Source organism: Phacochoerus africanus, chromosome 7 (assembly GCF_016906955.1).
Source record: "Phacochoerus africanus isolate WHEZ1 chromosome 7, ROS_Pafr_v1, whole genome shotgun sequence".
NCBI classification, from domain to species: domain Eukaryota; kingdom Metazoa; phylum Chordata; class Mammalia; order Artiodactyla; family Suidae; genus Phacochoerus; species Phacochoerus africanus.
This window is the reverse complement of record NC_062550.1, coordinates 100,018,710-100,036,096: the sequence shown is the minus strand read 5'-3', so window position 1 is coordinate 100,036,096 and position 17,387 is coordinate 100,018,710. Positions and strand designations below refer to the sequence as shown.

The following is a 17,387-nucleotide window of genomic DNA, read 5'->3' as shown; positions in this document are numbered from 1 at the left end:
CTCGGACTTTCCACCCATGCCTCTCCCCTGAAGCAAGTCCTAACACCCTCATGTAAGAGATGCCCTTCCCATACCCAGAAGTAGAGAGCATCTTTATCTCTGAAGACAAAGGGATGGGAAGACTCCAAACATGCCCTGCTAAATTCCTCCCAGTTTACTGCACTTACTTTCTATCCTTTGGCCTGTCCACCATGCTTCTCCATGGCTGTCTTCTCTTCATGAAACCTACCATATGACTCAGATTAACCATTAACCTTAAGAAGGCTTCTGTGTCACATAAAATTTATATTAAAAAAATTCAGTGCCTTTCTTGTGTTAATCGCTCTCTCTCAGTTTAATTTTCAGACTCAGGCAGGGACCTTACGAGGGTCAAAGAAAACGTTTTATTCCCTTATGCTATATATAAAATTTTAAAAATGTACCTTAAATGACAATTCTGATTATTTCTATCAAGTATACAGACACACACAAAATAAAATCTAAGAAAAATTAGAATTAATGAAGCAGGCAAATGGTGAGGAAACTCTCTGGCCCACAAGCTAACTCTGACTATTTCACCCAAAGTATGACAAATGCCCTCTGAAGTAACATCTTGTTGAGATCACACTACTGCAGTCTCAGGAAGAGATAATCACAGGCCTGTCAGCCAAAAATAATGCCAGCTTTTTCTTAGGTCGCTATGCAAATTTAGATCACTGATTTGGTAGATGAAGCATGAAAATAGTGCTATCAAATAGTTTCACGAAACACCAACTATTAACATTTTATTTATTTATTTGTCTTTTTGCCATTTCTTGGGCTGCTCCCGCAGCATATGGAGGTTCCCAGGCTAGGGGTTTAATTGGAGCTGTAGCCACCAGCCTACACCACAGCCACAACAACGCGGGATCTGAGCCGCGTCTGCAACCTACACCACAGCTCACGGCAACACCGGATGCTTAACCCACTGAGCAAGGCCAGGGACTGAACCCGCAACCTCATGGTTCCTAGTCGGATTCGTTAACCACTGCGCCACGACGGGAACGCCAACATTTTATTAAAATAGTTCTAATATTGGAGTCCTTTGGAAAATTAACTGTTCTATGAAAAATCGGGACAGTCAGGAAATAAAATTACCTTGCAAACTAAAATTTTATATGTGTATGCAAATTTTAAAAATCACTAGTTTTATGCTCTACTAATGCCAGTTTAATTTTCTAGGGAGTAATAATACAGCTGGTCATGCAGGATAAGAAAAACTCTAGGCATTCCATAACTGCAGAGTAGCTATAATAGACTACCCAGTTCCCATAAACAGAGAAAAGGGAAGGGAATGTGTAAAGAATGAGTAGTGGAAACCACTGAGGGTTAAGTAAACCAAGCTCATAGTTCAGATTCCAGAAATTGATTATCCTCAAAACGTAAATATTTAACATGCGGTATTTATCAGATTAAATGCTGAGAAAATACCAAATCTCATAGGAAATTCTAGGGCTTACTTCCAAGTGTTACCTGCACCTGGCAAATACATAAAGTTTTCCTTACTGGCTTGTACTTTGCAAAGAAATATTTCACAACAACAAAGCATATTTATTAAAGGAAAGTTACCAAGCCTGAAGACTTAGGGTAATGATAGCTGTAGTTATGTCAACATTTGTTTTCCTTTTGGCAGCTAAGTCCATAATTGGTTTTGCCTTCTTGGTGGAAGTCATTTCCTAATGCTGGTGATTTTCAGCTTGTATCTGCCTGCAGCCACCCACCCTTTCCCCTTGAAATGTGTTCTGAGATATGTGGGCATATTTGAACGGCACTGGAAATAGGTAAGAATTTGAATTATCCAGCAGGATAGCTGAAAACACGAGATGAGCTCCTTTATCCCTGATTTCCATGTTCTGGGCACCATAGTGTTTATCATGCAGAAAACTGTGATTTCCGTTTGGAAGCTTCATCTACAATAGTCAGCTCTTCCCATTAGCCACAAATCAATCACCTATAAAGCAACAACAAATGAATAACTTATAGAAACAAGAATATACCAGGGCCTGTCAGGACTTTTTGTTAAGGAAAAGGAAGATAACTGAAAACATCACTGATAAGAGAAAAACACGGGTCATCTATATCAAAAATATCTGAAGTCCATTTATCTTCCCAAGGGTTTTAACTCTAATATGCTCTGAATTTCACTACCTCCACCTCCTCTAGGATTGTGCTTCACAATTTATCCCTTTTTAAACTTTTGTTTTCCTTCTACCTTTACTTCTGGGCCTTCGTCCTATTAGGTCACGTTATAAAACCTTCATTTGACCACATAAACAGCTCAAATATCTTGCCTTCACAAACTCAAATAGTGACCCACAGTCACTTTCACTTTCTCTGTTTCATCACTTTCCAGCAACAACCGCAACCATAATGGGATTTCTATCCCCACCTACCCCCAGCACACACTTTTCTTCTTAGGTTTAGCAGAGCTCTAACCTCCAAACCCGGTAGCCGTTTTTGGAACTGATCTGATTGGACCTCTTTGTAATATTATGCATCGTGACCCTTCCCTCCCATTTTTGCAGCAATCTATTCCTTGGCTTTTTATTTCATCCTCCATGATTCTTCCTTTCCCTTTCTAGCTTCTTAGTTCTTGCACAAGCCTTGCTTCCTCTCCATATTTAGTCAATATAGCTACCACGCAAGGGTGGCCACAAAGTTTTGGCAGCTCCTACCCTCGAGAGATGGAGTCTCTTTCTTTTTCCTGGAATAAATCTTGGGACTAAGTAAGGTCAAAAGAATGTGGTGAAAACCATGTGTTTTAGAGTCCAAGCTTCTAGAAGTCTGGAAGCTTCTGCCTTCTTCCTCCTGGAATGCCATCCTAAGACTGCTGTTTGATGAAAACGCCTGAGAAGAAAGATCTTACGGAGAGAGACCCTGCCATCACAGTTGTCCTAGGGGAACCTAACCTTCAACCAACCTATTGCCCATGAGAGAGCCAAGTAAAAGCCAAAAGAACCACCTCAGTTTGCCCAAAGAATCAGGACAAATAATAAATTGTTTTTAACTAATTTTAGGACGTTTGACCATCAGTAAGTGATAACTAAGAAAATAGGCAGCCCCCAGGTTTCTATGACTCATTTCTTGTCTCACTATGTATACATCTTACCAGTGTAATACCAGGTACAACTCTATCAACTAATTGTGTGGTGACAGTTCCCAAATCTACTTATGTTTCCCTCGAGCTCTAGAACATTATTCCCAATTTCCACTTTGCATGTTTACCTGATGTTTATATTACCAAAGGCACCTCAAATCTGACCCATCAAAACTAATGCACCATCCTCTCCCGGCAAATCTCAAACTCGTCTCTCTCTTGATTTCCCACCTTATTGAATGTCGTCACTGTCTGCCCCCTCCCTTTCTCTCAAGCTTGAAAACTGTGAGAATCTTCCAAGATTCTGTCTCCTTCCACTTCAACAGCCAGTCACGACGTTTTATCCTTTCCCCCAAATATGTGCTTTCATATCTATCACCACTATTACAATTCAGACAACTGTTGTTTTAACCTTTAAATGGGAGTTCCCATTGTGGCTGTCTATTGTTAAGATCCCAACATAGTGTCTGAGAAGATAGGGGTTCAAATCTCTAGCTTTGTTCAGTGGGTTAAGGAACCGGCATTGCCACAAGCTGCACCGCAGGTCACCAGTGCTGCTCCAATCTGGCACTCTCCTGGCTGTGGCATAGGCCAGCAGTGGCAGCCCCGATGCAACCCCTGGGCCAGGAACTTCCATGTGCTGCAGGTACAGCCGTAAAAAGGAGAAAAAAAAAATCAAAATCTTTATTGGATTCCAATCCTATTTATTTACTTATTTTATTTTATTTTTGCTTTTTTAGGGCTGCATCTGCCCTAAACCCAGCTAAGGGTTGAATCAGAGCTGCCGCTGCCAGCCTATATCACAGCCACAGCAATGCCAGATCCAAGCCTCATCTGTGAAATTCACCACAGCTCATGGCAACACTGGATTCTGAACCCACTGAGCGGGGCCAGGGATCAAACCTGCATCCTCATGGATACTACTCAGGTGTACTACCTTACCACTGAGCCACAACGGGAACTTTACATTTTTATTTTCTTTACCTTTCTTCCTCTCCCTTCTTATACCCTCCTCTCTCTCTTTGTCTGTGTCTCCTTCTCACTATCTCTTCTGTTCATCATTTCTCTCCTGAGTGTGCCTAGAATTACTTACAGGACACGATTCCTCAACTCATAGCCAAGCACTCTTCAATACACAAGGGGAGTCTGCGATTCCCAACATCTTGCTGGTCTCTGACAGATCTAATATGACTGTCACTGTCACATCTATCACCCCGTGAATTGCTAAGAGCGCATGAACTGTATGTGCTATCCTTTCATTTTTCACTCTGGGCTTTTCCGAAAACGGCTTCCTTGGCCTGAAACACGTTTTCCCCCTTTCTTCATCTAACTCTCAGTCTGCTTCAAATGTTGCTTCCTCAATTTTCTCACTGTTTCTGAACAGCCCCACTCTCAACACCCCACATGGAAATGGGTGCCCATTCTTGATGCACCTTTAGAATTCAGTGTTCACTGTGTGATAACATTTTCTGCTTCTCTTTTTAGCTGGTTTGCCAGGCAGGTCCCAGGCTGACTCTTTCATCTTTGAAGCCTAAGAGCCTAAGATACTAGAGTTAAATGTTCTTTTATTTTTTTAGAGCATGAGAGGTGGAAGGAGGTTAGAGGAGGTAAACAAAGGGAATATTTTCGTCAACTAGACTGCAATGATCCCACCATTCATTTTTGTGAATATGTTTTGAAATACAGTCATGCCCATTTAATTATGTCCGTTTTCACACTACACTGACAGAGGTGAGTGGCTGAGATCGTGACATCATGGCCCCCAAAACCCTAAATATTTCATCATGTGGTCTTTTATACAAAAAGTCTGTCAACTCCTGACCTAGTGAGTTACCGGCTGCAAACATTTAGATTTTGTTCTAGATTCTCTAGGGGATAAAAAAATTGAAAATAATGTGTTCTTTAAACAGAAGAAATATATCATCTCATGGAAGTGAGGGCCATGTTTGGAAGGAATCAACGAAAGGCAGTGATTGAAGGATCATCCCCGGAGGTCTATGAAAGGCTTCAGGGAGACTGAGTAGGTTTAACGGAGGATGAGTCAGCTCAAAGGCCTTGGCTGGGAAACCAACAAGAGTCCTGCCTTTAAAGACCCATTCCAGCTGCAGTATGTTCCATATTCATCAGCCCCGTATGGATGTCAGAGGGATGGGAGTAGCATGGATGAAAGGCTGCTTTCACGGCACCGTGTGTCCAAACACCAGGTGTTTGGAGGTGCAGTATTTGGAAACATTCAAATGACGCCATGAATTTTTCACTCTTCACCCTGATGTTCTTTGCTCCCCAAAATTACCCTTGCCATTTTGGCTGTTCTTTATGATGATTCAACTATATTCCCATTTACACAGACCCAAAATTGTAATAAGCACGGATTCCCTTTTTCCCCACCTAAGACTTTGTCCTGCCACCATCCACTCAATTTTGAATTCTATAAATTCTGCCTGCCTAGCAACTCTTATAAACAGTACTTTTTCTTTCTTTTCTTTTTAGGGCCGCACCTGTGGCATATGGAAGTCCCCAGGCTAGGGGTCGAATGGGAACTACAGCCGCTGGCCTACACCACAACCACAGCAAGGCGGGATCCGAGCCACATCTGTGACCTACACCACATGGCAACGCTGCATCCTCAACCCACTGACTGAGGCCAGGGATCGAACCTGCATCCTCATGGATCTTAGTTGAGCTTGTTACCTCTGAGCCACAATGGGACCTTCTTAACAGTACCCTTTATCTGAAATTTCTTAATCATTTACTGTGTGTGTACTGTCTGTCTGTTCACCACTGTATTAAAAGCTCAGTGAGCACAGAGACTTAGACTATCTTTCCACTGTTTTAACCTCAGCACCTAGAACACTACGTGGCACACGTTATAAAGCAAATAACTATTTTTTGTCAAATATATAGATTTCATTATGATACTTTAAAATGTCTGCGTTGTATTTTACATTAGTGTCTACTAATCAACAAATTTGTTAAAAGTGTGATCTGATGTATCTTTTTTTTTTTTTTTAGGGCCACACCCATGGCATATGGAGGTTCCCAGGCTATGGGTTGAATAGGAGCTACAGCTGCCAGCCTACACCATAGCACTGCCAGATCCAAGCCCTGTCTGTGACCTACACCACAGCTTACAGCAACGCCAGATCCTTGACCCACTGAGCGAAGCCAGGGATCAAACCCACAACCTTGGGGTTCCTAGTCAGATTTGTTTCACTGTGCCACAGAAAGAACTCCTGATCTGATTTATCTTTAATCTTTCATAATTCTCCTTAAAATGTGGGACTCATTTGATATTTCTGGATTTTTAAAAATCATCAAATAATTATCTTGAGATCCAACGAGGGAAATACATGCAGGTAGATGTCAAATATGATAGAGTGAGATAGTTTATGACTATTTTGGTTTTAGATGCTAAGGAAGAGGAGAAAGCAATACTATAATATGCTCGGACTATGTCAAAACACTATGTAGCACAAGCAGCTATAGTATCTCCTTCTCTAAACTGGGGTTACAGAAAGTCCTCCTAACTAAAAGCAGAACCACTACAAATGATCATTTCAAAAATAATGTAGTCTAAGCCTCAGGCCAGTTATTAAGTCTAAGGAAAAATTATTTGGCTTTCAGTACTAGAGTAGAAGAACATTCAAGAAATTAAAGCTAATACATTATGGTCCACTTCTGTCAAGTACCTGACTTCCTGCACTGTTAAAAAAGGTGGAATCTCAAAGGTCCACTATAGCTTCATAAGAACTTTTTCTAATTGTGTACAACTCTTCTTCATATGAGATTTTAATTACTATCTATATACCCATGGAAACATCTGTGGTTTTTCAATAGCATCTCTCATAGCTTCCAGACAATGTAATTATGTACAGAGCTAAAAATAGGTATCCTTGGGTTCTACTATGGGAGACTCGTCCTCCCCCAAACTAAAGCGCTGCTACTAGATCTTAAGTATCCTCAGTTAAACATAACTGCAGGGAATTCCACAAGGATTGACAAAGGTCAGCGTAAATGAGGAGCATTGGAGTAACCAAAGGGATTTGAGGTGGCCATAAAATGTCTTGGTCCTTGGTTGAGAACAACAAGCATACACTGTGCAGCAAGCACATCAATAAACCTCAGACACGAAATTCCTACCAATTATACACCATGAGAAGGGAGAATGAACATTTTCTCAGATAGGACCACTACCTGCATTAATGGAATTAAATAATTCAATTTTATAAGATGATAAACTGCCAGTTTAATATGATTATTAGAACAAACATCAGTCATCTGTAGTTTTTTTTTTTTTTTTTTTTTTTTTTTTTAAAGGGCCTACGCCACAGCAACATGGGATCCAAGCTGCATCTGTGACCTATACCACAGCTCACGGTGATGCGGAATCCTTAACCCACTGAGCAGGGCCAGGGGTTGAACCTGTGTCCTCATGGATATATTAGTTGGGTTCATTACCTCTGAGACACAACTGGAACTCCCAACATTTTTGTCACCATAAAGCACTATTTTCTACTAACTCAAGCAAGATTCTGGATTCTTACCAAACTGACCATATTTCTGCCTACTTCCTGAATTCTTGTCTTTTGATTATCCTGAGTCATTCTTAGCTTTGTGTGATTCAGCCCCTCCTACATATTTTTGTACAACTTCTTGTGTTCCCTTCTCTTGTCCAAGCCTGTCATCTGCTGTGGGAGTTTAATAAATGTTGTCTAATTATGATGATGCATCTTTTATTTTCACTTATCTCCATTTATTCCTCCCTTATATACTTCTACTTAGAGACAATCAAAAATATTTAGTGAGCACCTACTCTACGGAGGAAGAGGCTTCCTCAACCTCGAGAGATCATATTCTCATTTTCTCAACTGTATTGTGAAGATTATGATTTTATTTACCCTGTCAATGACAGTTTCCCATGGAAGAGTGATTTTTTTAAAAAAGTTCATGCATGAGATATTTAACCATAATGCTGTTTTCTCAATTAGGAGTTTAATCCCTTAGGAATGAGGTTGTGTCTTTGCATGTTTAGTACAATACAAAATACAGAGTTTTCTAGACCTAAAGGAATAAAATAAAAAGAGAGCTACTCCTAACATTCATATGTTTGTATTACTAAACTTAAAACTGTGCCTTGCAAATAGTAAACACTCAGTAATTCTTAGATATTATAATTTATAAACTGTCCACATTTTTTTCTTTTTTAAAAACAGCTTATTGACATCTATTCCACAAAGGATGAAATTCACCCATTTGGAGTACACAGTTCGGCCTTTTCTAGTACGTTCAAAGAAATGCATCTATTTGTAATTGTAAATAACACAGTTGACTTTTATCATAATACTACCTCTTGTGATGATGTTTAGGTAAAATGAAATTTAAAAAGAAATCCTTCTTGTAATTCTGTCTTAAAGTTTTCTTGAAAACGTTAAAAAAAGAAGAAGCAGGACAAGAGAAGTAAATTCTGCTCTGCAGAGGGTATTTTTAAATGACAAAAGCTTAGCCAAGAAAGAGATCTTTTGTATCCAATTCAACCTCTCAATATTAAACAAACATAAAATATTTAAATAAGGTAGCTTTGTTTTTATCCAAACTTCGCAAAGACACAGGAGGAAAAATCTCTTGAACTATGCTATGCATTGCAAAATCATTAATAGTCTCATAATTGGGCTCAGATGAGATGTGAGGATTAAACATAATAGCTTGTCAGAATTGAACTATTTTATCAAGATCCAAAGATAGTATTTGCACAACATTTATAGACTCATTTCTAATTATATTCAGTAATTTATGATGTACCTTTTCGTATCTAAGGAGGAAAAGAGAGCCGTGGTGATACAGAAATTCTAATAAGTTTGAGACTTCAAAGCCAAAAATATCATGTTTAGGTATTAAAAACTTAGATATGCTTGATAACATATTTAATCCAACAGGCTGGAACAAGGAGTGAATATTTATTGAACTTTTATTATGCTCTAGTGCTGTGCTAAACTTTTTTATATAATCAGATTTAATCCTTGCACTTAACGGTTTAGGATTAACTCTGTTTTAGAGGCAAGGAAAGCTAAATACCAAATAGGCCATAGAGAGCCATGGTTAAGAGCATGGATTCAAATCCTGTCTCTGCCATTGATGAATCGTTACACTGCTCTGGGTCTTGAATGGCCCATATGCGAAATAGGGAAAAGAGTGATTCTTCACAGCATGATTTTAAGTATTAGGTAAACCACTTAGAACACTGCTTGGCACATGGTGTGAGAAGAAGTGTTGGCAGAGGTGGATTTACCCTGAAGAGAACAAACCTTAAGCATAAGGGCTGCCTCATTTGCACAGTCACATCCCAAGGCTCCAGAATGATCTTAGTGATATTATTATTCATAAATGTGTGTTCCTGTACTCAACGAGCAACCCCTCCAATTGTCAAACTTAAAATTGCCTTCACATATTGTCATTGTTGTATTAGAAAGATGAAATATTTGCATCAGGGCACACAGCTAATAATGGCGTATCCAGGAGATGACCTCAAGTCTGTGTGACTCAAGAGCTGGAGTCCTTAACCAAGATACTTTCTGCCTATTTCTCGCATTTTACCTTTGTCTCATAAACTGTAATTATCTTACACAAAGAGATTAAATCCTCCTTTCACATGAGAAAACAAGTATTTTCCAATCTTATTTCCCTCTTATCCCAAAAGAAGGAGGAAAATGACCATTTTCAACAGCGGGGTCTATGGTAACCAAGGAACGTCATCGACCAGACCTCACTCATATACATACAGGGCTACATGCATGGAGTGTGAAGAAGGGAGAGCAGTCCTAGAGAAGAATAAACTACCCTGCTCCTTGGTTTGTTTTCTACCAGAAGCCTGGCCAAGTCTCTTATAGCATCTATTTCTCAGATACAGCCCCTAACCATGCGGAAGCAAGGAGAAGTTGACCCTAGAAGCAAAGACGAGGAGAGGTCAATTTTTAATGTGTGCATGCCATCTTTAAGTTATCCATGAATCCATTCACCACAAATGTGCTGACCCACTGCTCTGATCCAAGTACTTATGGGACCAGCTACATTTGGAGAGTGTATATTGTTTGCATTTATTCAACCAACAAATATTTATTGGGCACTTAATCCAGTGTTTAACTAGAAAGGAACAAGAGATGTAAGGTCCCTGATCTCACTGAGCCTATACCAATGATAATTTTTTTATAACTATCTTTTAAGACACTTTATTTATAAGAAGAGAAGACATTTTAACCTGCAGATACAAACCTTTGAGGATAACTTGCCTTGTTTTTCAGTATTCTGAAATATCTTACTTACCACAGCCAGTGCTAAATATCTCCCCAAAGCTCTATTCAATTCATATAACTGAAATATGAATTTTTATTTTTATTCTTGAAATATCTTACTCATCACCGCCAGTGCTAAATATCTCATCCAGGCTCTATTAAATTCATATAAGTAATCACTTTGCATTGCGTGACTGTTCCCACTAGTAAATTACAATCAAAAAATACGCAGACTTTCTCTAGTGTAGCCTTACAACAGACTCCACAATAACTGAATCTCAATCTATTTTAAAAGACAAACAAACAACTAACTGACTCTTAAGAAATCCGTGTTGCATGTATTCTGTGCATTTTGCCAAAGGGATCATTTTAAAACTCCTAAGCAAGTATACACTAAAGAGATCAGAACACAGAAATATGTGGAACTTTTTCCTTTCACATGTATACAGTGCAGATAGCATGAAGCCTTGTTTTAGAAAACCAATACGCTAGGGACAAAAAGATGGCTTGTCAAGAGCTAGTATCCACATTCACCTGGAAGAGGTAAACTCCTGCTCTTACCTCAACTTTCTTCCATTTTAAAACTAAAATCAAAGAAGAGAGCCTCACTTTTGTCAATTACTTAGAGCTACTATCAGACTTCCCAAACCACATACCAAATAACATTGAAACTTTCTAAGTTATACATCCAGCCAATAAAGAGGTTACGTAAATAAAATAGTTAACCAGCTATAAACCTTTAAAAACCTAGAAAAAAATCCTTAAGATTTCCACCTTGACATGTTTCACAAGTCGATATGGTACATAATAAAACATCTCATGTAGTGGATTTGAAGTTGGCTTATAGGTTTTTGCATAACAATTCGGGACTTAACCTAGAGCTCAATTTACCTGCTGCCAGTGTTGTCAGGACATTTTTGCCAGGGACAGAGCATTCCAATCATTGCTTCTAATGGGCTGTCTGCTGCCAAGTAATAACTACTTAAGTTACCAGGTATCATTAGGGTAAATCTCTTTCAGGAACACCTGGGAACTGAAAAGATGTTCGTACTCAAATAGCTGACATTTCTCAACCCCCAATTGTGGAGGCATTTCCAGTATTTACTAGAGGTTAGACAAAATAGTACATGATAATTTCCTATTCTGGAGAATTCAGAAGTTACCATACTTCTAACTACCCAGAGAAAACATCAGTGTTGCCAGCAACTTTTACCATAACCACAAAACTCAGTCCTTCCAACAGAGTAAGTATGTGCAGCATGAGGTGCTTAAAGGAGCAATATGAGGCACCTGCTTTTTAAAAACTTGGTTAGATTTATTCTAATTCATTCAAAAGCAAATTTTAATGCAAATATTCTGGGTCCATTATGAAAGAGTAGAGCTGCATTATTTACTTCCAACAATTTCATTACAAATCTATTTTTTGGAGACTTTCAATTTTAAGTTGGTATTAGAACAATGTTACCACCTGTGGCATATAGATGTGGGAAAAGCCAAGGCAAAGCCAAAGTCTGACTGAATAGTACTGATCAATAATTATAAAAGCCTTATTCACTAAATTAGATCCTTTCATATTCATTGTTAATGTTCAATGAATCACATGAAAGAACTCTAATTTTACATTTCCAACAAACATGAAAATACCGCTTTACTATGATAACTTTCTGCTTCTAGCAAAGTCTGGTAAAAAGTTCAACCAATTCTGTGCCCCCAATTCTATTAATTAAGATACCAAGGAATCATAACTCACAATCAAGTATCCCAAAAAGCTTCATAGTGACATTCCACTTTCAGAATTTTTTGAAAAAGTTGCTGTGTGCTATTAAGAAGCATTAGCTTTTAAAGGGAACCCTCCTACACTGTTGGTGGGAATGTAAACTGGTACAGCCACTATGGAGAACAGTTTGGAGATACCTTAGAAATCTATACATAGAACTTCCATATGACCCCGCAATCCCACTCTTGGGCATCTATCCAGACAAAACTCTCCTTAAAAGAGACACGTGCACCCGCATGTTCATTGCAGCACTATTCACAATAGCCAAGACATGGACACAACCCAAATGTCCATCGACAGATGATTGGATTCGGAAGAGGTGGTATATATACACAATGGAATACTACTCAGCCATAAAAAAGAATGGCATAATGCCATTTGCAGCAACATGGATGGAGCTAGAGACTCTCATACTGAGTGAAATGAGCCAGAAAGACAAAGACAAATACCATATGATACCACTTATAACTGGAATCTAATATCCAGCACAAATGAACATCTCCTTAGAAAAGAAAATCATGGACTTGGAGAAGAGACTTGTGGCTGCCTGATGGGAGGGGGAGGGAGTGGGAGGGATCGGGAGCTTGGGCTTCTCAGACACAACTTCGAATAGATTTACAAGGAGATCCTGCTGAATAGCATTGAGAACTTTGTCTGGATACTCATGTTGCAACAGAAGAAAGGCTGGGGGAAAAATGTAATTGTAATGTATACATGTAAGGATAACCTGACCCCCTTGCTGTACAGTGGGAAAAAAAAAAAAAAAAAAAAGAAGCATTAGCTTTTAAAACAATCACTGTCTTGAAAATAGAACTTAATATAAAGATAATCACACCAACAGATAAGAACCTATGTGAATACCTGAATATGCTAATCTAAATATTATTTAATGTCCTTATGAATATCAAGTGAATTCATGCTTCATTATTTGGATCTTTGGGTTTTCTATGAGAAAGAAAAGCTGCCTACTGACTTTTAGAAAATATTTTCAGAGACTTCAATAGTTTATTGAAAATAAAGTGCCTCGACTCGCCACTATTTTTATTCTTCATTTATGTAAGAAGATAATTATCAATTTTGGGATTCAGTCACAGAACATTCTATTATTAGGGAAAAGTAAACAATCCATTTCCTGAAACCAAACGTCCTTCTGAAAATGATACTCCTCCTACTAAATGTTATGGCAATTAGAAAACTCTTACAAATTAATTCTTAATGTAAGCATAAAGATTTTAGATCGGCTCCATTTCTTTTATTTACCCAAAAGTTAGAAATGAAAAGCACAAAATGTTTCTTTGTCCAAATAAAATCATTTTACGGCCATGTATTATCCTCAAATTTCCTGAAGACTGCTTTCAAAATTTTTGGATTGCTTCTTAAAATTTAGAAAGTATGTTCCGGTAGTTTAGGATTAGCTTGGTGTCCAGATCAATGTAATTATTTGTCCATCCTCCTGGGTTTTGGATTCTATCAGATGTCATCAAATCCTTTATAAAATATTCACTTTTATAAAATACCAGCTGATATGGAGGAGGATTAGAGAATGAAATTATTATGTTTTTGCTTAGACTACAGATTATAACTTTAGTTTACAAAATTATATAAACAACTGTATCATATAGGTCCATAATATGCCAAGTACTGTCTTAGCCACAGGAATACTTTGGTGACTAGACAGATATGGCCCTGCCCTCTTCAAGCTTTAGTTTGTGTCTTCTAAAAGTTTTTATGCCTCATACTTTCAAGTTCCATTTGTTTTCCATCTATCTCTGAAACTCTCAATTAGCCATGCATTATAAGGCTGTTTACAGAACTACCTAACGAGGTTCAATCTTGGATGATTAAATATCATTCTGAGTGAAAAAAATGAAAAATGACAGAGAAAAGGATGCAGAGAAGCTCAATAAACAAACTTTCTCAAAATGTCATGACCTCAAAATCCTAATATTTCTTCTAACAGTCCTCATTTTTTCCTTCTGACAAAGTTGCAATTATGTTCGTTATTCTTTTCACTCTATAAATTTTACATCACAAGATACATATATGTATATGGTTCAAATGCTTCCTTTACATTCTACAAGGAATCTTATACTGTATATTTGAGGAATTCATTGATTGTTATCAGATAACCACTTTATCGTAAGCCAAGGCATGAATCAAAGGATGACTCCATCAAAGGATGAATCACTTGTCATTTAAGGAAAGTTATTTTGTTTCTATGTTTGGAGGAGAATTATTTAAATCATTATGGACCCCATTATTTAAATAAATAATGATTATTTAGATCATTATTTCCCCTTTTCAAAGGTGAAAAAAACAAAACAAGAACTATCTCATTTATACCAAAACTAAACACTGAAAACAAATATACATCAATTCTATTTCAACACACCACATGGTTTATTTACTGCTTAGTTGGACATACACATATTTTTATGTCCCTAACCACTGCTGTGGTTTCAGTGTTCCTTAAGGATGGGAAAAATACAAATCTTTAAAGGGAAGCGCTGTTATTACAGCAACTTACACATAGCCTCACTGTTACCATTTTCACCAAAACGTGTTTATAATAAAGCATCATCTTCGGGAGTAGCATTCTATTTTCTCAGAGAAACATGAAATACTATTAAACTCCCCATCTTTTATTGTTTTCTTCTACTTTTTTCCATAATTTTGTATAGAAAATGTCATATTAAAAAATGCTTGTGTATTCACCTCCTTGAGTGAAAGTTACTGAGGGGAACTCACAGGGTGCATGTAGTTTGAATTAATTAAAACACACACCCACAAATACCCAACGACCCTGAACTACCAGGGTATTCAAAGATCACTATGCCAAAAACATAACTTGTTTTGTAATACCATGAACTTCCCCAAAGTAAGTTCTTATATTTTTTATAGCATTTAAACAAACACACTTCAAAAAAGATGCTACTGAATAACCTTTAAAAAGTAGTGATGGTTTTCTTTTGGCCAGAAGAGTCAGCTGGACTGTTTTAACACATCGACAACACTAAAATACAGCCCTACTTTTTTTTTTTTTTTTTACAACCCTCTGTGAATATCCATCACTAACTTATTTTTTAAGAACACTCAGACATGTTTCTTTATTTTAACATATAGACATTTCACTCATTATCAGAAATACCATATTTGTGACACAGTACCAAATTATAGCAAATAAAATGGGTTTAGAAAGTTTGACAGCATTGATTATTGCTGCTTTCATTTCTTTAGGTAACTGAGTCAATGCAATCGTGAAGACACAGAGTAAGGTAATATCAGAATTCTTCAGGCAGGCATTCATGCACAAAACAGTCTGGAGATTTAAAGTTGTACCACTCTATATGGTCATTGCAGACACTTTAGAATAACGTTATCATTTCCTACCATGTAATTGTATGCTTTTAAATGTACAGTAAGTGAATTATGACAAGTACAAACAGGCATGATTGAGAGAAGAGCTGTGGAAAAGCCCTGATGCCAAAATAAATGTATTAAAAACGTACAGCCCATGTCTAAAGTTATCCTCATATTATTTAGGCCTGGAAATGTAACATTCGACTTAATACAATAGGATTGAACACACATACTCAAGAAAAATCTGTGTGTGTGTGTGTGTGAGAGAGAGAGAGAGAGAGAAACACATTTATACTGCTGGCATTGCAGGCTTAAAACAGCAAATCAAACTAAAAGAGTTTGATTTGCTAATCAAAATAATAAGGATTAAGGAGGGCAGCCATTTGAAGCTCTTTTTTTTAAGTGCCTAAAACCAGTTCAAGTTCTCAAAGAGTTTCAAAAGAACGATGCGTTCACAAGAAGTTTCTGGACAAAGTGTTTTCACTTTGGGAACTTTCCAGGTTTCAGGCATGCCCTGCTCTAAGGGGAGCCAAAGCACTATCTCGGAACTGTAACAGCAGCTGTGTTTTTCATTCGAATTAGTGGCTAATAAATTCTCCTTCTGTCTGCACCCAAACTGTAACTCTTGCTATCAGACACTGAGATTCTGTCTGGAGCCGAATAAAACTCGCCCTCCCACTCCTCTCAACTAGGCAGGGCCACACAGAGAGAGATCTGGATGACGGTGGAACCAGAAGGGGCCAAAGGGAGAAAATGGGAGTCAAAATGAGCATCCCTTATTTTCAGAGATCTTTGAACTGGCTTCTGTAACCCTTGTTACAGGAAGGAGACCTCACCAGTGAGTATAAACACCAGCGCTAACCCCCTAGGGCTTTGTCCCCCAAGAGCAGTTTTCATCAGAATGTAACTGCCACCAAACACACACATTCACAGCTAGGGTCCCGAGGACACACGCGCTAGACTTTACCTGTTTTTATGTCGAGTCTTCAGCAAGTTTCTTCCAAAGGGAGCCATGGTCCGTTAGGCAAGGGAACACCAACCACTGGAACTCAAAGTTATCTGAAGGGGGCTGGGAATATCTGGATTTCCAGGGTGGAGGGTGGAGAACTAGAAGCTTCCTCTTCACCTCCTTAGATGTTTCTGGCTTTCAGCTCATTAGCAGCCTGTTAAGAGAGTTGCTGGAAGTTGTGCAACTGCTGCTTAACTTTGAACTGCGGGATTGTTGTGGCTGCTGTACCTTTGGAGACCTGCCCAGCTTCAGCCTCGGAGAAGGCATTTGGAGGCAGGAAAAGGAAAAAAAAAGAGAGAGAGAGAGAGAGAGGGAGAGAGAGGAAGGGAGGGGGCCTCTATTGTGTTCTATGGTTATTTGCAGACGTGCTCAACTTTAAGACCTGCCAACCCCACGGGCATGGTAATACCCACGGAATAGGAATTTCACTCCATTTGGAAACCCCCCTCCCCTGCTTTCCACTTCCAACCACACAGGGTGAAGTGAACACACAGAAAAGATTGAAAAGGAAATACCCCGGCCTGCCAGCCAGCTCCAGTCTGTGAAAAGTAATCTGACCGTGGCAAGCAGGAGTGGGGGCCAAGCATTCTTTGCCTACGGATCCAACACAAAAATCCCCTGCCTGAGGTGTCAGAGCTCTAAAGGACCAGGCAGGAGGTCGGATCCCGGCGCACTCAGACCACACGGGAATGGGAACTCCCAAGTTCACGACTGGAGTTTCCCCCAGCTGCATCCCTCCACTCTTCAGGGTCCCCTTCCAAAAGCTGGAGGACCTGAAGAACGAGAGGGCTCCAAGGCTGAATGGTCACAGAGTTGGCAGAGGAACCAGCCCGGTTCGGG

At 38.7% G+C, this 17,387-nt stretch overlaps 1 protein-coding gene across 1 annotated transcript in view; it reads right to left on the bottom strand.

Annotated features, from left to right (window-relative positions):
• The window catches only part of RASSF9 (Ras association domain family member 9), a 41,382-nt gene extending 24,547 nt beyond the window's left edge, over positions 1 to 16,835 (bottom strand). The window contains exon 1 of the mRNA XM_047788335.1: positions 16,506 to 16,835. Within this exon, the coding sequence (XP_047644291.1) occupies positions 16,506 to 16,552 (47 nt within the window). The 5' untranslated portion in view covers positions 16,553 to 16,835. The remainder of the gene's footprint in view (positions 1 to 16,505) is intronic.
• Between the last annotated feature and the right edge of the window lie 552 nt (positions 16,836 to 17,387).